We start from the raw sequence: 21,641 nt of genomic DNA, 5'->3' as shown, positions 1-21,641 counted from the left end.
ACCAAATTAAAATAGATTATCTGTTAAGATGTGTGAATGAATGCGTGAGAATTATCTTAAGATACCTTTAGTCAACATCTTATACTTGTAAATGACGAGATTGAGAATCGTCGGAACACCATCGAAAACGCGAACTAACGCTGACCTAGATTTGGGCATCGGGAGGTCGGCCTCGCACTTCATTGGCTAATTACCCCTGCAACTTATTGCAATTGCAGATGCCTTTAAGTTTTCTTTATCAATACCCTCAGGCCCAAGCAACCACGTCTTTCGTCTGTCAAGTCGCGAGGTGCGTGGACGTCAATCCGTATTAGCCCTTCTTGAGTAATAGTAGCGTTCGGAAAATCTTAGTTGTGACCGGCCTAAAATCTCTTGCTAATTCGTCAACTCGAGAATTCATATTATCTTGAGATTTGAAAAGACTCACTATCTCCTATCTTCCAAATTCTTTCCTGTTCTTTACTATTTCTTATGTCTTCGAGAATAGACATTTTTATGACATTCCGTTTACCTCAAATTAAATCAAGTTCAGCCCAGATTCAATCCGGATCTGGTTATATTAAACATTTACTCTAATAATCAAGAACTGTATTACTTCCGTCAAATAATCATTTTAATAATAATAATACAAACCATTTCGTATCAAAACCGCGAGTCAAACACTCGGACATTTATTGTGAAAAGTAACTTTTGATAATCAAAACTGAGGGACCGGGTTCATCGTTTCCAATATCATCCATCCACCCTTAAGAACTCGAGGTGAGGCCCTGCTCCAGAATACTACTGACGCAGACCGACACGATCCGACGGCTCTCGATCTCGACACCACAAGAACACATCTGAAGATAAGTCAATCCGAGTGCTAATCTCCAACAGCGAACGAATTCTTGTTTTCGCCTTTCTAATCAAAATTTACTATTACAATATCCATTTAAAAATAAGACTAGAGTTGGTGGCTAGCTTCACTACCCCCAATGAGATTGAACGTATTTTTTCCAAGATTTGAACACAATTCGAAATAACAGCAACAAGAATTGGTGTCCAACTATAGACAATTTCCTTGGGAATTCAGAGAGTTATTCTCCAATCTTCAGCTCGGCCCCACTTTATAATTAATTCAAGATAATTTAAAAAGAGAGATACAATATCGAATAATCACGACCAGCTAGTTATAAGTATCGTTCAGGATAGATGTTCTTGGCATCAAATAATAATATCATTTAGAATAGAATAACACACGATTTACTTAAATACGCAAACGGTCAAATTTAGTGATTTTGCAGCTTCTCTGCATTTGAATATAAACTCGTCCGTCGGCGTGGATTGTTGTATAAACTCAAACACTTTATAAATTGTTACTTCGGGTTCTATGTGATTACCGTCATTCATTGTTACAGAATATACTTCATCTTTTATCAGTTAAATAATTTCAAACCATTTATTTTGAACGACAACCTTTTCCCATTTTCATTATTATAAATTAGCCTCAACCATTTAAACAAGCCTCGCAGACCTGTATAGGACTAGGCAACAACGTACCCACATTACCGGCTTATCGAGAGGTAAGTCTTTCTCAGTTTTAATTTTTATCCATTGTCGTTACGTGGGAGCATCTTTGATTATTCATCAATCATTAACTACCACCGCTCAGTACACTCACCCTCACGTAACGCCACACAAGCGGAATATTCGGAAAATTTTTCGGATACATTGTTCCGATGTCACGTGTTGTGTGGAAAGGTTGCAATATAAGTCGTGGGTGACAAAACTATGGTCGGTAAGTCTTTGTACTGTGCAAAGTTTTTGTTTTTTTTTTTGTACGGTCACATGAACAATAAATACTTTAGGTACGGAACGTCGACGAAAAAGACGCGTAAATCATCGTAGTGTTACACTATGGTATATCTTGCAACAGATACCTGGAAAATTCGATTTTCGAAATCTGTGGAGCATGCATAGAATAACCCAGCCCTCTGACACTCACGTACTTTGATTGCGTTAGCTGTTACCACATCATGACTCTAATCACACGCGGCGCTAGTAGTAACTTTGGCCGCGTGCAGCGCCAACGACGTGAAGAAGAATTATTTTTATTCATGGCGGTTCATTGTTTGGGACATGAGGTTAGTTCTCTTCGGCCTAAACTACAACTAACGCCGCGTAGTGTCGGGGCTCATTATGTAGACCCAAGCTCGGGTGAAGTGTCAGAGGGCTGGAGTAACCCACATTTGAACAGTGTGGTAAGCTGATGCTGACATATCACAAGTGAAATGTTTGAATCTACAGACGCAGTCTTGCTTTGGTGCAAGTGCATTTTCAAATATCTCAATGAAAGGCACTGTGTTATTGAGCGTAAACTATCACACTCTAATCCCACGTGCTGTCAGTGTTGACTTTGCTATGAATGGCCCATTTTTGCGATATTCCTCGAACTTTCCTAACCGTAAGAAGCACGCAGTCAACGCATTTCTGTGAACGCTCAATTGCCGAAAGTAAAACCTTAAAAGGGATGGCGCAAAGAAGTTGCAGAAAGACCAACTCTGCTTATGTGGCACCTTGCCCCATCAGCAGACGATTTTGGAATCAGAACAAACCGACATTTTTTTATTGAAACCATTTTATTGAAACCACTACTAATGAGTTTGTCACATATATGAACGAAAATTTTCTCTGTGGAGCGCTCAAGGTGCCAATGACGGCACGTCGAACTCAAAGTTTGACAACTCACACTCAATAATAGAGTCCGTGCAATTAAGGTATTTAACCGTGCCCATGCGCCGAAAAAGCTCTGGTGTATAAGATGTAGCATTTTGATTATGTGCATGCACCAATGTTATGTTATTGCACTGTCCGAAAATAGGACATTCAACATATGTTCCACAGGCTTTGAAAATAGAAATTATTTTCACAGTTGTTGCAGCCTGGTGTTTTCAGATGTGAGAGCTTAAAGTGGTAGTACGCACACAATAAGTGCCATGGCCGCACGAGCGGAAGTAGATGTGCAGCTCCGTTACACAAGGGATACGTATTTTCAATCTGCATTTTTTTCTATACTTGTTTATTGGAGTGTTCTCTTTTACATACCATTTGCAGGCGCTGGGTGGTCTTTTGCCAACGCCTGCAAGGTTTTTTTCACATCAGTCGTGGAGCAAGAATAACAGGTGAGAATGCCTACCACCTTCTCGGATCGCTAGCAGCGTGGTAATAATATTGTTACATGATTTTAAGATTGGTTACTTCCAGCATTTATAAATGGTATGCGAAAGATGATTTTCAATGTTAATGTAATGAGAAATATTATGTACAACACGTGCAAATAGGCGATATATGACTCGTGTGATTACAGCTCTTCCCTATGCCTTGTGCCATTGACCACACTCTTGCTGATATAACCCGTTTCTAACGCTTGTGAAATTAATACACAATTATTTTAATTTATATTCTACAACGATTAATCGAAACGATTATCGAAGGCATGTGGCATGAATTACTCTTCTGCATAATCGGCTATGAATAAGGGTACCTTTCACATGCTTACCCAGCTATACCTCTGTTTTTTTAATTGTCAGTGTTTGCTTATTGAATGTATCCGCAACGGGATATCTATAAAATGTATGCCACAAAAGTTTAGAAATTTTCGAAAAATTCCAATACTGATGTTAATTTTTTCGGAATTAAATTGGTATCTGGTGTCTTTGAAACTTATTAAAACATTCGCAGATTACGTAGTTCAAATCGACCAGCCTTTCACACAGTAAAAATCAATTTGCAGCTCTTACAAACTCAAATATATACATTTATTTGTCACTAAATTCATATGTGGGCAGGTATGGAAGATGTTTGCCGACGAAATTCAGGACACCAAACAAGAAATTCTTGAAGAAAAAGAAGAATATCCCTCCTTGACACCATACTTTGCTGGTAGAGCACTGAGCATGCGGCTTAGAGTTGCCAGATTGGAAAATATGAAGAAATTTTTCGATGATGCCGAATGGTTGAGTTATTGCAGTATGAGCAACGAAGTGAATGAGCAGTATGAGAAATTAGTCCATTCAATCCAAGATACAGTCACTGATTTATTTTACAAATGGATTGACGATGTTGGGGAAGATGTGCACAAACGATTAGATATATATTTAATGAGGCCAAGTAGAAACAAGACAGGTTTATTAGAGTGCAACATAGATCCAATGATTATGAATACCTGCCATGAAGCAAAATACTGGATGATGTGGAGGTTTAAAATTCCGATATCTATACAAATAATATTTGACAAGTGGCCTACACTGAAATTCGTGTATGAGAGTGTGCTATCAGTTATCCTGGCCTACAACAAAATCATAGAAGGTCAGTAGTGTATTCATACTGTCCTTATTTATTTAATTACTCTTATCCATGATTTTAACTTACAGCAGGAAATCCACGTACAAGGGTCTAGAGAAAATACTTTACGCATAATTGGTTGATTAAAGAAGCAAACTGTGCTAATTGATGTTAGATTATAATCACATGATGCGTTTTATGTAAACGCAAAATTAAACATATAGTTATTGTAGTTCTGCATTGATTATTATTGGTTGAAATCTAGCTGATTTAATCCATGACTAGATGGTAATCGTTGATGATAGAGACGTTCCATACATCAATCACGATCGAATATCGCCTAGCTTCAATAAGCTTGTTTTATTAGCCAATTATACTGAATAACTCGTTCTCGATGATAACAAGTAGATGTGGAGAGATGAGAATAACTTTTATTTGCTTGCCAAGAAACACCTGTACAATTATAAGTCTCAGGTTTTATTGTAATCTAGAACGCATAAGTTGGTCATTATGAGTATTTATCGATTATAAAATTAAAGGGGGGGGTAAGGTTTTCAGCGTAAAAAAAAAAAAAACACTCTTTTGTGAATTTTTTTTAAAGTGTGGATTGAGCAAATTCAGTCAAACCTTTTGTACATTATTAAGTATACTTTTAACAATATCCTGTAATTTTTTCATGCGGAAATATTGAAAAGAAGCCGGTGACAGAGCTTGCCCCAGAACGTGTCAGAAAAAAAACAATTTGCGGTGTTCACTATATCTCGGTCGGAAATTATCTGATATCAAAAACCATTAAAATTTAGTCAAAGTATCATCAAATCCTCCCCCCAACGTTCTTTGATTATTTTTTTTTTCATTTCAAAATTTTTGGTGGCCATCTAAAGTGTAAACTGCTATTTGCCACGAAAAATTCCGCGATTTTGTGGGTGGGAAACACCCTTGATGTAAAAAAAAAAATTTTAACTAAACGTTGGGGGGAGATACTTTATATGTAGAAAATGTGTACCAAGTTTGAAATAAATCGGTTAAGTAGTTTTTAAATGGCAGTGAACACGGTCTTTGAAAAAGTAGTTTTGAGAAAAAATCACAAGCGCACGATCGAACGTACAACGACAAACTGACGCTCGTCTCTCGTTTTAAAATATTGTACAGTGTATAGTATACATACAAATACAAAATATGTCTTTATGGCTTTACTTACCTGTCTTTACTAAATAAAATATTCTCGAAACAGGATAATGGACCAGAACGATAGAAGTGAATAAGCTGTATACCTGCTGTCAGAGCTATAGTGTTAAAGGGCAGGAGACTAACTAGACAGTAACTTCAAGAGTTTTGCTCAGATCGACTTAAAATCTTGGGAATACAAAAACAAAAAATTCGATTTTTCAAAAGTGCAAACCTTACCCCTCCCCCCCCCCCATCAACGGAATGTTTCTGACAAGGAAACTGCCTGAGGTGTCCCACCCCGATTTCGACCATTTGAGGATATGTTGAGATATTTGAATGAAACCAATTGAAGAATAATTCCTATGACGAATAATAAAAAATGCATTATGGTCGGTTACGACGGGGCTGAATAGTCGAAAATTACAGGGGTTGAAAGTAAAAAAAATTTAATAACTAAAAAACTAATATTTGGATTTCAATGAAATTGATTGCATTTGAAACAGCAGAAAAACGTAGGGGATACGTGTTTTAGCGTTTTTCGAAATAACGTCACTCAGGGGGTGAACTACCCTTATACACGTGCAGCCGAATTCCCATTAGAATCGCACTATTTTGCTTCAATTCCTCTTATTTAACATTACAAAGCTCTTTCTAAGCAACAATTTAGCAGCTTCTGCGTTTCAATAAATTTCGGTTGCATTTACAACAAAAACTACTCCCACAAATTGCCGAACGGTTTCTGGCATAGCTTCCTTTACGATCGTGAAATCTTTCGGAGCCCGGTATTTAAGTAGTTTGTGAGGTTACTGGAATCGATTGCGAGCTTACAATTTTGAAATCAACGTGGCTAATGCTTTAACTACTTAGGACTTTGGTTGTTATTTTTTTCCAAAACATTGAAAGAAATCGGAAAGTTAACATGGAATGGCTAGTATACCATTGAAGAAATTCAAGTTATCTTGTGACTTAGACGCACCAAAACTATTACATTTTGTTTCGGCGGAGTTCTAATTTCATTTGCCTGTTGCGACGTATCATGCGAGGCATGAGATAAAAATAAATCAGTTTTTCTGGTTGAATGGCGCGAAAAACATTAGAAGTAAAAAATGCAATGGAAGAATACACTGACGTTGAGATGAAGGAAGAAAGTTCCCTGTACTTTGAACAATCGTATGAAAATTTAGAAATGGAAATAGTAGAGGATGAAGAATAGGCATCTGCCATTCACGAACCAAAGTCGCCTCCAGACGCATGCACTAGCAATGACGAGAACTTGTCATACGAATACAAGTCAAGAGTACTTGATTACTGGAGGTCTTGAAAAAACAAAAAAGTGTGTGTGTCAGCTCCGACGCACAACCGGAGTTTACTCCTTACGAACGATAATTATGATATATCGAATAGAAAAAGAGGGCAAATGAATGCATCTTCCAAAATGATAAGAGAAACAAACATATATCTGTAATTATTCGGATTATTTATATTACTTCAATAAAAGCGCTGTACATAAAAATACACGTATCAATGCATAGAAGTACAAGAAAACTTCAAAATCAAAACATTAAAAGTTGATGGTTAGGTTGCTATTTGTGTACGTTGTATCGATACAATAAATGCTAATATATGTATTTATTATACAGCATGCATACCCTGTACTCGGCAGCAGTATACAAGTTGCGGCAGAACTTCGTAATACGTAGGCACACAATACACACGTACAAACATACGCACACATTCAACTCTCAGACCAGAGGTAGTGAACTATACAGTGAGACTACGAAGCACCGCACAAAGAAGAGACCCCGAGTATAGGATACGCTGTGTAATGTATTGCATCTCATTCTTTTGCACGTTCAATATATATGTTTGTCTCTTTCTATAACGCCTCAAGTTTTCGTGTTAAGCTTTATTTTACTCTTCATATAATTTCCGTACCGGGCTCTATAACTCAAATCGTTTCTTAAGGAGTAAACTCCAAAAAAGAGTGAACTGCGATCGAACCCGTGTCCCGCATCACTCCACCCTCATGTAGTATCCACTCAGCCACACTACAGCTACGTCCATGATCGCGCGTGCGCGTTTGCTCGGTATGTTTTTGGAGCTTGCTTGGAATTCGCTGATGGTTCTCTGGAAGATTCAGTTCGAGAAAAAAAAAATTTCTCCCAACCGCTTGCCCATTGCACATTTTGCATAAATGTTATCGAGCTGGCTTCGTATATTTTTCCATAGACTGCGTGTACAAATATTCGAGAACACCAGGCGTCACATATTTTCATATCAATAAAAAAATTATATGTATTAAAAAAAAAAAGTATACGGGCTGGGAATGGTTGATTATTTTGGTTCATGATCATTGATCACATGATTATTACACTTTTTGATGTGTACATAATACCAGACAAGGAGAGTTTGCATTATTCAAATTTTATACACGTTATACGAGAATTTAATATTACTATATATTGTGACGTGTATTTTTCCGTACCTCGACCACTCGGAGAAAATGACAGAGAACTTACCGCGTACACAATAATTTGGCGGCCCCCGATGTAACCGGGATTTAAAAACAATATCGCGAAATTCTGTTGGGCGCCTGGCGTGATTAACACGCCTCGAAATCGTTAATTCGCTATGGCTCGGCAATTAACTTGGTAGCTCAGTACCACGGAGAGGGGAAGGGTAATTCTTGGGAAGAGAGAGCGAGATACTCGACAACAACGTTATTCAACAAAATAAAAGACAATAAAATAATATATTCACGACACGATGATACAACACAAAAGAAAGAATAATTCAAAATTCGCTCTTCGCGATTCAAATTCGAATACTTAGATCTCAAAAAATTATTGAATCTAGAAGAAACTTAAGCCTACCACGCTAGTCGCTGCCGTTAATGATAAACAATAAAACAAAAACCAAAAACAAAATCTGACCCGACGCGCTAACCGCGATCGTCCTTTACTAAATACAGCGTTAATCGCCAACTACAATGATAGCCCACAAGGGCAACAACTAAAACTAAACCTTATTCGACGCGCTTATCGCACCTCTAATTATTATTCGCAATTACGCGTTTCTCAACGGTCATCGGATGACGCTTATCGCAACGTATCCGACTCAATTCCTACTCGCAATTTCCTCCATGTGCACAAATCGCTCTGCTACCCCGAGCGTTCACGCACGACGATCCGCGACCTACACGAGAGGTGATACTTTTACCCAAGCTGACTCGAAGAGACCCCGTGCAGCGGAATTGGGCTGCACTCAATTTGAAACAATATTGACTCGACTCAAAACAGTGACTCTACTCTATGCCATACGCAAACCAAATGTTACTTTACACGTTATCGCGAGAACTCAGGCTACGGCCATCAAACAAGGAGATCGGCAAACAAATTTCGAGTGCTCCACTAACTCGACTATTAACTGGCTAACCGTAGACCGGTGCGCCGATCTAAATTGCACTTGAAATACGTTCGCAAAGAATTAACAGCGCTTACCGCTTCGCAGCCACACCAAAAAGTCGCAACCCCAGTTTCGGCCATGATACACTTTTACTCAAGAGTTATATTTTTTTTTTTTTTTTGTAACTACTCGCACGGTCGTCAGGACTCAAGTGTCAAGCTTCGCTAATCGGTGCTGAAATTCGACTATGCTTCGATCATAGGCGCTATCCGTCGTGGATAATCCTTCTGGTCTAATTGGTGTTCTCCTTACGAAATTCTTATAGCCTAATTTATCGCTATCTTTGACTCCTGCTGTGGCGGAGCGCTGATTGGCTGTCCAAGTCTCCGGTGTCTTATAGTTCGACACTGGCGTGGTGACGACTTCGCGAGGTTACCTGACGTCAGCGTGGTAAGAGGAGGCTACGGTTCGCCAGCCACCAACGGGAGTCTCGTCGGATTTAGTTTCCCTCGCGGCAGAGCTCTACGTTGGCGCTCTCTCCGTAGCCTCGTGTGAGGCCCTCTTCTCGTCGCGATCCTCCGCGACTATAGTCCTGTAAGTCTGTGAAATTTTACCGCCGATCCGGTTGGGTGTCGCATTTACTCGAAACAAAAAAAAAAAAAGAAACAAAAATCCTGAAAAATCGTATTCGCCAGCCCGTAAAATGTCCCCTCTCAGAGTCTCGGATGCGTGACTTTCGTCCTGGCGCTGTTTTTCGAAATGATTAGCGATCTGACCGCGGAATCCCTAATTTTAAGTTTCGTCTCGGGTTCGGGGAGCCGTTTGGAACGCGCACTAAAAATGCCACCGTACAATATATACAAGAGAAGAAACAGTTTTTACCTACTTGAAATGACTCCCCCGAGCGCTTAAGATGTTCTATTCATAGCGATCGAAGAGGAAGCGATTTCCAATATCGATGTTCAAGATGGCTACCTTCATAATCGTTTCATTGCAGTAGTATTAGGTCAGAAGAGGGCTTACATTCCAATTGAACTCTTGTGGTGGAGGATTTGAAATTTGTCAGGAAAAGTTGTCACATTGGATTTAAATAATGTCAGAATACAGATTGCTTAAGTTCTAAATGTCAGTTCTTTTGTTGGCAATATTATTATTTGATATGTGTATCATTTTATTCAATTATTTTTATTTTTGCTAGTCACTTTCCTGTAAATGATTTTGACATTTCTACAGCCTTCCTATTTATAAAATCTAATCTAGTCTTAACATTACGTCCTAGCATTAATTTCGCAGGTGTTTCACCAGTTGTCGCATGAGGCATATTTCTTCAACTAAACAAATACCTGCTAATTATATTTGATAACTTTATTGATTCATTTTTGTTGCTAACAATGCTCTTTTGATACCTCTTTCAAAAGAATCCACTCCATTTTCTGTTAACCTATTCGTTGCTGGATGGTATGGTGCTGACGTTTCACAAGCTATGAAATTACTTTTGCAAAATTTGTAAACTCCTCTGAAGTAAATTGTAGACCGTTATCCGAAATAATTAATCCGGATAAACCAAATCTCGCAAAACACTCTTTCAATTTCTCTATAGCGTTGGTCGAAGTTTTTTTTCCCCATTTCAAAAATCTCAGGCCATTTGGAATAAGTATCTACAACCAGTAATATGCCTTCAAACGGACCAAGAAAATCGATGTGAATTCATTTAAAGGGAAACATAGCTTTACGAAACATAATTAATGCATGTTTTCCTGGTGACTTAGCCAACGACATGCAAGCATTTTAATTTTTTTGCATAAGTCTCGACGTCTTTGTCTAAACTAGGCCACCAGAAATATTGTCTGGATAATGCCTTCATTTTTACAATACCCGCATGGATTTCCGCAAGCAATATGGATCGTGAATTTTCTGGCTCTATGACTCTGTAACCCCACATAACGATACCATTCTCCAAGCTTATTTCAATAGCTTAAATAGCAAAAGGCTTCAAATTTTCGTCAGTACGACCAGGCCAACCATCCCTGGTATACAAATAAACCTTACTTAAAATTATATCACGCCTTAACTCTTTTCTAATCTCGTCAGCTGAAACAAGTACACGACCTTTTACTAAAAAATTAAAATAATCTCCCACATCTACTTGTGATTACTGAACTTGTAAAGGAAAGCGAGATAATCCGTCTGCACCACCATTGCAATCTCCTTTCACGCATTGAAATTTATAACTGAAGCTACTTAAGAATATAACCCAGCGTTGCAAACGTCCCGCAGCCATTGGTGGTATTCCCATATTCTCACCAAAAAGTGCCTGCAAAGGTTTATGGTCTGAACATAAAATAAGCTCGTTACCCAACAAATAATGGTAAAACTTGTTCACGGCCCAAAAAGTTGCTAAAGCTTCTCGACGAATAACAGAATAATTCTTTTTAGCTGCACGCAAAACTCGAGATGCATAACTGATGGGCTTTTCAAAACCAGCAGGTAGAACAACACCGCACCTATTCCAGTTCTAGACGCGTCACAAACTAACTTAAGGGATCGTCTCAGTGTGAAATTTTCAAAAAATTGTTTTTTTTTGTTTTACATTATCGTATAGTATACACTGTTCTAAACATTCTCTCAAATTTTTAAATCGAAATTCAAATTATTACGGTCGCTACAGCGTTTCTTGTAGAAAGGGAACGGGTTTTCTACCTGCGCGAGTACTAAGGTGCTTAGGTTCTATAACCTTGCAGAATAAACTGTCCAAGCATTTCAGTTCGTTTTTGACATCCACCACGGATAGACGTACGAGAGAAACCCCCAAGAAAAAAATCAAGACCTGGCATCGCCGATTGATCGTAAGTAAACGATTTATATAAACTTTTCCAACTTCAATCTTTAAACGCGTTTTTCTCAGAATGGTGTTTTTCAAAACGGTTTCCACTCTCAAAGGAAGAGTTTTAAAGATATCTAGTTCCAATTTCGGGAGAACATTTTAAACGTCATTCTGTATCGCGCTATGAAAGCTTTTTTTTTTTTTTTGAAAACTTCCTATTTTTTTTACGAAAAACTGTCGAAAAAAAGGGTCACATTCGACACTTTTTGTTCAAACCGCCGCCATTTTGTCAAATTTGAAAAAAAAAAAACCCCTCCATAGCGCGATAGCGACTTTCCTACAGATCAATAATCTTTTTGAAATTTTTTTTTCAGATCAAAATTGCGGCTGTCATCGTGGAAACCGTGCAGCACCTTTTTTTTTCACGTGAAATTACAACAATTTATACAACAATGATGCACTCAATAAATAAACTTAAAAAAAATCATTTTGTATTCTTCATAAACGTATTTATTTATGAAAAAAAAACCGGACCGATTAGTTTATTTGAACATTAAAAAAAAAATTCACGAAAATCAGTGATTTTTCGGAGGGTCACACTGAGACGATCCCTTAACTTCTAAGTTTGGATTAAAGTGTATTAAAAATCTTTCAGATGACATTTCATTCTTGATTTGTTGAAAAGCTTTCTCACATTTTGCCGACCAGTTAAATCCTTAAGTTTTCAGTATCTCATAAAATGGATCTAAAATCTCAACAATTCTCGGTACAAATCTAGCTTAGTAGTTGACCATGCCAGCAAATGCTTTGACTCCCTGTACATGAACTGGTTTACTTACATTAACAATTGCTGCCACTTTTTCAGGATCTCTTCTCAACCCCTTTTTGTCAATAATATGACGCAAATACATAATCTCTGATGGAAGAAACGAGCATTTCTTAAAATTCATCTTAAATCCTGCGTCCGATAATCACTTGAAAACTTTCAAAATTTCCAGATGTTCTTTTTTATCTTTCCCGGTAACTACAACGTCATCTAAAAAATTGATAACACCTTTAGCCCTGTTAGTGACAGACCTCACAGCCGAGTAGTACAAGTACCCAAATTTTTTTCTGTACTAGCTATAGGTGTCACAGTCACCCTTCTCGATAGACTCAAAACAATAATAGTAGGTTCGGGGTTGATTTAAAGATTAATAATATGGCCACCAGATATGAAGCTGTAGGTACTTCAGGGTTTATTGAACAGGTTTTACACTTATTCAATCAGTAAATATTCAACGCTTGTGTCAACTTGGGTAACTTTCTAACGGTCATCCGTTCAACACGGGTCTCGTCGCGAGCAGAACCGGAATATGCCCCAGGATGACGTGTACAGGTACCATCTCACTCGAAATCATCGGTCAGTACCTGTATTGTTTCAAATAGGGGCTGCAAGCCGCGCCGGTTCCCCGACACGGCAGCTTAGCTACCCCGGCAAGGACAGCCCACGCGGCTCCACCAATTTTGTGTGAATTGTTATTTATTTTCAAGTGCTTTTGATCCGCGGACTGCAATAACCACGTTGGTTTTCCATCGTGTCAACCACCCCGGGTCCAAACCTCAATCATGAGGCCCCGGGAAGGCCAGTCCGCGGCACCGGCTGATCTCGGTGTTACCGACGATTCACGCGCTGTAATAAACCACTCTGGTTTCCCAACGTGTCAACCACCCCGGGTCAAACCTCAACCATGAGGCCCCGGGAAGGCTAGCGCGAGAATCCCCAACCGGCTCTACCCAGTTCTGTTCTCGCATCTAATTACTCGATCGCAAGTACATTAGAAACACGATCCAACGTCATTTAATAATCAACTCGATCATTATGAGCTTCGATTCATGGAGTTGATAGCCCCATGTTCACACAGTTCACTGTATCACTCTCGCACACATTACGAGCTACTGTCAACAAGACTCACGTGTTATATCTTCCGAATTTCGACTAATACTGATCTGGTTTTGGATTCTTCTCCATATTCTCGTCTCACTTGCTCTCGCGGGGATTTTGAGAACTTTAGACTGTATTGTCTTATTGACCGCTCGCTGTAGTGTGCGTGAGATTAGCGTACTTGGATTCACTCACACACACATCGTAGTAGTAATATTTATTGCTCTCCTTAGGGTTACAACGACTCCCGTTTTCCTCTCCCTTTACAAACCTTTTAAAAATTTTCTTAACCTATTCTTATCCTATTCTTACATCCTACCTTATCCTTACTTATTTTCTGCCAGCCTGCGCCCTGTGCCATTGCCTTGTCGCTCACTTACTTTCCCTCTTATCCTTTCCTTATTCTTTATCCTTATCTTTACTTAATCTTATCCTATTTTACCTTATTCTATTCCCTATTTGTCCTTATCCTACTCGACTTCCGTTTCCCATTCGTCTCTCACTCTTTCATTCTCTAATACACCCCTGATCCTTTCCAGTTCTCTCATCCAGATTTCTCCCGCCCCCTCCTCCCCTAACATCTCCCTCACCACCTCCTGCCAGCTTTCCCTCCTTCTATCCCAGCCACGCACCTTTCCCAGACGTGCTCCCATGTCTCCTCCTTCCCCTCGCACACCCTACACCTTCTCTTTTCCTCTTCCTCCCAGTACCTTGCCTCCTTCATCTCGCTTCCTAACCTAAATCTTGCCACCCTTTTCCACCTACTTTCCCCCCAGACCTTTCCCAGATAACCTGGTATCCCTTCTCCTTTTACGAACGTGTACCATCTGTTGTACCTCGATTCCCCTATTTTTTCCCACCTCTCTTTCCTCTGTTCTTCCCTCTCTCCTCTATTTCCCTAAAATCCACCTCTCCCCTCTCCCTTCTCGTGACTACCTCTCTACTCTCTACTCCCCTTTCCGCAAAGAAGCTTTCCCTTTCTCTTTCCCATCTCGAATCCTGCCTCCCAACTTCCACCTTTTCCCTTATCTCCTCCCAGCATCTGCTAGCTATCTCGCTACCCTCCCCTTTCTCCAGCTTCCTTTCAAAATTCCATGCCCTTCTCCCTGCCCTAATCCCTAGCTTCTCCCTCTGTAGCTCCTTCCTTACCAAATATCCCAGTGTTCTCCCATCCACTCCTAATGTCCATCACACACATCGTAGTATTATAATACATTCTGCCCCTTTACTGATAGCTCTAGCTGATCTATAGCGGTCGTTAACCCCCTCGCCTTACCATACCTCTGTGTTATTACATATGGTTTCAAGTAAGGCTCATCCAAACTGTAGTGCTATTGAGTACACTTCTTAATTTTTGACACATTCTCAGGTTCAGTTCGTATTAAACATCGGATTATAACTTAATATTCACATGGGGCAATAATGGTCTGTGGCAATGGCCGATTACGAAATTATAGGTCAGAAAGCACTAGTTTCAGCTGTTGTTTTCTGTCTATGTATTGGTATGCGTTGCCAACAAGCCCCTAACAAAACTTTTTCCATAATTTTCTGGAAAAAAGCCAAAGCTGGCTTAACACCAAAAGGTAATTGGTTAACAAGATAAATTCCTCTATGTGTCGACCAAGCCAGAGGCTCCCTCGAGTCCACTGTCAGTTCCAACTGATTATAAGTTGTAGTTAAATCTAATTATATAAATTTTTCACTGCCACTCGAAGCTGAAAAAAATTCCTAAATACGTGGAAATGGTTGTTTAATCTCCTTAACCGACGGATTAACAGTAATTTTATAATCCGCACAGAGTCTTATATCTCCTTCACCTTTCAAAATAAAAACCAACGGAGTACCCCAAGAGCCATTACTTTTTAAAGTAATAACACCTTGAGCCTCTATCTTGTCCAATTGGTCATCCAAATTTTTTTTTTCAAGAGCCAACGGTACCGCTCTAGGTTTGATAAAAATCTGCTTAATTTTGTCTTTTAATTTAACTTGCACTTTCTCAAATTCATACTTTCCTAATTTACTTCCAAAAAGACAAAAATACCGATCCAGAAGTGCCTCAATTTCTTTATCTACCCCAACAGCTTTAATTGAAGCAATATAAAATCCTAGAACGTTCATTAAATCTCTTCCCATCAACGGTCTACAGCCGTCCTTAACAACCACCAGACTACCTTTACCTTCAATCCCTTTGTTACACAATTTTACAACAATTTGTCCTATCATATCGTTATTGTACCACCATTCATCCTTAATTTAAAAGAAGTTTCTTTCAAAATGCAATGTGATCAAAATTTCTTGTAAATTTTCTGTGGAATAACTGATCCACCAGCACCAGAACCAATTTCCTTCACAAGAGGTGTTACTTCAATCAAACTTTCCACCACCTCTAGTTCAATCAATTGTACATCATAATTAATTCTCAGCATATCACAAACTTCCTCTAAACCATTTTCGTTAATTTCAATAAAGTTGTTATCTGAATTCTTTTCTTGACAAACTTTAGACAAATGTCCTACTTTTTTACAAATCTTACATCGATAAGTTTTGTACTTGCATCTTGCAAAACTATGTTTGATACCTCCACAATATCTACATTTAAGCTCACTTGACTGCCCGTCATAACCTTGTGATGCACTCTACCTCTTAACTTCCATGTCGTTTTGAACCTTTTTCTTCTGAGCTGCTCGGTTGTTCGGATAAACTTTGTGTTCTTCCAATGACCTGGACTTAGCTGCTGTTGTTACAGTCACCTCCTTATTCCTTGCCATTTCTAAAATTATATCCGAAGTCGCCGTAGATTCTAGTTCACACACTTTGTCCAAAACCGGGCCTCTTTTCAAACCAGTAACAAATTTGTCTTTAATTGCATCATCTAAAAGAGAACCAAATTTACACGTGACAGCTTTACTTTTAATTCGAGAATACAACGCATTCACCTTTTTCGAATCACCTTGTGTGAAGTGATGAAATTATATTCTCTCTTTGAAAACAAAAACTCTTGGCGCAAACTGTTTCTTCAAAATATCACAGAGTTCCCTATGGGACTTTCTTTTACAAATCGGACAGATTTCGATAGACATTGTCTGACACATTTTTGATTTAGCCGAATTTTTTTTTACGGGTCCCTTATTGAAAAAAAGATGCGTAATCAAGGATTTTTTTTTCATATTTTGGAAACCAGAGGGGATCGAAAATTTGAGAATCTGGTGATTTTCGACTTGGAGACTCATTTTCAAAAATTCATAACTCCGGTTCTATTTGAGCTAGAAAGTCCTTTTTTCGTTTAAAAGCTGAAAGAATGAATTTTAATGAAAAAAAATAGTTTAATTGAAAATTATTACCAAATTCGTATTGTTATAAACAATTAAAATGATTAAATCGATTTTTAACTTTTGCCCCCACCACGTAGCAAGTTTTTAGTATAAACATCGTATTCTAAATCGAATTTTCTATCAAAAATACATTTTTAATCGATGGAGAAATTATTATAACTATTGGAAAAAAATTAATTTATCTAGTGCGACATGTCACATCGGCGCGCGGGTTCCATTGCACGCTTCAGTTTCTTGCCTTGTATCGTTTTTCTCTGTAATATAAATGATTATTCTATATTTTTAATTAAGTAATATTATTTATTAGCAAATAAGACTTTATAAAAAATTGAATAAAAAAGTGAATAAATACAAAATATTATTGTAGCAAATAAAAAATTGATTTATTATGATTTCGATACATTATTATTAGTTAATAAGTACCTCGTTCTGTATTACATCGTACAATAATTACATAAACTTAAATATCTTAAATCATTTTATATCATATTAGCAAATATTTTTAATGAAAAGAATTAATTTATTAAAATAATAGCTAATCAAAGTATAAATATAATATTAGAAAAATCTAATATTCTTTTATTCCAGAAATATACCCCGTAAATTGATTATTTTTATTTACATTTGTAGGCGCCAATTGTAGGCCGGCGCCAATGGGGTAGGCGCCGAATCAGCCAGGCTCGCGTGGGAAACAGAGAATCGTGAGGGCGTTGACGAAGAAAAGAAGCTATGTACGGGGGGTGTTAGTAAATAAAGTTGCAATTCAAAAGAAGGGTGGTTTTATTATATCAAAAATCCCTACACACTTTTCATTTTTATTTTTATAATAACAATTATTCTATGTTACTTTAGAAATACATAAATGTAAGTATTGTACGATTTAATGCAGAAGGAGGTACTTAACTAATAATAATCTATTGAAATCTTGAAAAATTAATTTTTTATTTGCTCCAATAATATTTTTTATTTATTTATTTTTGCGTTCAATTTTTTATCATTCGACGTAGAATACGATGTTTATACTAAGAACTTGCTACGAGGTGGGGGCAAATGTTAAAAATCGGTTTAATCATTTTAATTGTTTATAACAATACGAATTTGTTAATAATTTTTAATGAAACTATTTTTTTTAAGATTCATTCTTTTAGCTTCGAAATGACAACAAGGACTTTCTAGCTCAAATAGAACCGGCGTTATGAATTTTTGAAAATCAGTCTCCGAGCCGAAAATCGCCAGATTCTCAAATTTTCGATTCCCTCTGATTTCCAAAATATGTGGAAAAAAAATTCTCGAATACGTATCTCTTTTTTTCGATATAGAACCCGTAAAAAAATCAGCTAATTCGAAAATGTGTCGGTCAGAAAGGTGTTCGGTTTGTAAGAGAAAGTCTCCGATATGGTTTGGTTGCGGATAAACATGGTCACACAAATCTTTCAATACTTTGTAAGCATCCTGACACACCAAGATTATCGATACCGCTACTTTTCTTCAGGTACACTATTAGAAACAAAATATTGATTCAACCTTTCTTCATATAAATCCCAGTCCTCACCAATACTAAACTCTGACAACGAGCCAATCGTAGAAAAAAAACTAACACTAGGTGTTGGAATTGCTTGGACCGTGTTTATATTTTGAACCTGGCTTGAATCCAAAACCGTTGAGCTTCGCCATTTTTCCTCAATTTTTTGCTGCCGAATATTAACTTGTTCTTACTGCGCCATAAATTGTTGGTGCTGTTGTTCAAGTGGATCTTGCCATTTTTGCAATCGAGCCTTTAAATTTTCTTGTGCAACCTGTCTTTGTTCCAATAAGGTTTGCTGTTGCAGCCACTTTGCCTGCTCGGTTTCAAATTTCCTTTTATCGCCGCTAGACATTTGACTTTAAAAATTCAAAAATATGGGTTTTAAAATAAAATCTGTGCATAAAACACGTCACACATTTCTCGTCGCCAGTTATGTAAGATCTTGAGGAGGGGAATAATTAATATAATGTCGGTTACCAGTTCACCAGTATTTATTAACACGTGTTGACACGTGTTGTGTAGGGGCTGAATAAAGACTGCTTCCCGCGAGTCCGGGTTCGGGTGATCCAACGCTATTCGAGTGGAACTACAATAAGGCCAACTCGAATATACGACACGTAGAAATTATTGAGATTGTTTCAGCGAGTCGCCATTAATCATGAAATTTATACGACTCAACCCGCCTTGCGCGCTTGTCTTTCTTATCAGCTATAAGCTTAAATTACGCGATTACGTTATACTATGCGCTTACGTTGTGCCCGCCCAGAAGCCAGGTAGCTAGTCTCAATACTGCCTTCCTACCACTGATCTCTATAGGACTGGATAGTGCACGGGTACCATTTCTACGTGTTACAGCGTGGACCCATTAGAAGGCGCGGGAGGGGGGGGGGGGGGGGGCGGAGGAAGGAACCTTGGGGCTCTTTTGAAGCGGAAAATTTGACCGGATACACGTTTCAAAGCTTAGCTTATTGACGCGTTGACCAAATGTTTCAAGTACATATGTATACTTCATTCAGCATGTGGTTACCTCCACAGTAGTTAGACTGTACTTTGACCAAAAAACGCGTTTTATTTTTAAAGACCTTCATTACAGCCGATTTGAATATCATTCTAACGAAGAAACAGATATTGGTTATGGAGGATTGGAATATAATTTCGCACCTTCAAGCTTTAACTCTGTATTTTTAGCAATAATTAAATTATTTTATTTTAGTAACACATAGGGTGTAAATTTATTGGTACCAGTAGTCAAACACACTATAAAATAGTAGAATTTAAAATAAAATCAGTAGAAAAAAATTCATTGCTTACGAAGGTTGCTCGAAAAATTAGTAACAATTATGTAAAAATCCACGATTGAAATTGTATAAAAATAAAGTCATTAATATAAAAAGCAAAAAAATCTACAAGTTGCGAAAATTCAATCAGTAACAATAAGTCACATCGCACATAACGAGAATAAAAAAGAAAAACAAATTCGCAAAATCAAAAAAGCTTTTGTGAATAAGTACTACGAATTGAGTGACTTGATTATTGAAAATGATGTTAATATCTTATAGTAGTAATTAAGTAATTGTCCACGTAGTTCAAATCCAAATTCCCAACATAGGTTTCTCATGGCGAACTCAGAATGGAGATATATGTTGTTGCTTTCTGTAAAAATCAATTGAGAAGGAAAAAGGGTATTGTATCAATAATTGCAGTAAATCGAATAATATACAAATGAAGGAGAAGTTAATAGTTATGTCTGAAATATTGAGGAAAGAATAGGAACTGTGGAGGTGAAGAAGGAAAAGGATACACTTATAATTTCAATGAACCCAATAATTGAATAGACACAGGAATCTCACGGGAATAATATAGGGATATTAACGCAACGATAATGCAGGAATAGTGTAATAGGAATAATATAGGAATATTAACACAACGATAATGCAGGATTAGTATCACAGGAATAATATAAGAATATTAACATAGCAATAATCAATACAGGAATACATTCGTAACCATTGAAGAGTTATTGTCACATGAGTACGAAAATCTTTGGAAACGTGCAACAAATGAGTTATGAAGTTTACTGACTCTTCCAAATAATTTGACATGACAAATTGGTGCCTTATTTTCACACCTGTTACAGCTTCAGTAGTCAAGTTAGTCGCGGAGAACATCCGTATTTCTACATAGCCCTTGGTTATTTCTTTCGTTAATCAAAACACATGACTTGAGAGATCTTCTGCATCTTCATCAAAATTATGGTCATCAAGTACAGGAAATACTGAAGACGATTTGTCAAATACTTCATGCAGGACGTGATAGCATAAAACAGCAGGGAAATTTGGCTTTCCAGGGGGATGACCTTTATTTGTGTTCAGGTCAGGTCAGAATATTTTTTCACAAATCTGGGAAATATCAATAACAGAATCGCTAGGTATTAGTAATCCACCTCTACTTTTTTATATCACTACAGAAATATCTTTTTCACTTTGTATTATCGGATCTCGCATACAGGAATGGAGGTGAGCTAAGTGAACATCTTTCTTGATATTGTGATTCGCAGGACTACCTTGAATGCAAGCAGCTCTACAGTGTTTACACTAAATCACTTTCCAAATTTTACGGACCACAAACCCAGCAATATAACTAATTGAATTTCTTAAAAAATCAGATAGCTTCTTTGGGAGCGCCCACTTACCCTCACGGAAAAAACCCTCAATTTTTGGGGGTAAGCCTCAAAATTTAGGGGTTTACCCTGAAAGTTGAGGATAAACCCTTAAATTTAGGGGTTTAACCTCAAAAATTAAAGGTAAACCATGATTAATAGAGGGTTTATCTCCAACAGTTGGAGATTAACCCTCAAGAATTGAAGGTTCATCCCCAAGAGTTGAAGGTACATCTCCAACGTTGAAGGTAAGCCCTTAACGAGAAAGGTTAATTCCTAACAATTGAGGGTTCAATCCCCAAGACATGAAGGTGAACCCTCGATGTTGAAGGTACACCTTCAACGATGAGGGTAAATCGTATCCCCAAAACTTAACTGATGGTAAATGTGAGGGTGACCTATCAACATTGCGGGGATTGTCCCTGCAACCCCAATGGATACACCTAACTCTTCTTGAGGGTAAACTCTAAAATTTGGGT

At 37.7% G+C, this 21,641-nt stretch overlaps 1 protein-coding gene across 1 annotated transcript in view; it reads left to right on the top strand.

The window, feature by feature from the left end:
- Positions 1 to 21,641, top strand: part of kl-2 (dynein heavy chain 2, axonemal kl-2) — a 1,019,064-nt gene that overhangs the window by 108,481 nt on the left and 888,942 nt on the right. Inside the window, exon 7 of the mRNA XM_069137782.1 lies at positions 3,828 to 4,347. Within this exon, the coding sequence (XP_068993883.1) occupies positions 3,828 to 4,347 (520 nt within the window). The remainder of the gene's footprint in view (positions 1 to 3,827; positions 4,348 to 21,641) is intronic.

Source organism: Neodiprion pinetum, chromosome 7, assembly GCF_021155775.2.
Source record: "Neodiprion pinetum isolate iyNeoPine1 chromosome 7, iyNeoPine1.2, whole genome shotgun sequence".
NCBI lineage: Eukaryota > Metazoa > Arthropoda > Insecta > Hymenoptera > Diprionidae > Neodiprion > Neodiprion pinetum.
This window is presented reverse-complemented; position numbering and strand designations above follow the sequence as displayed.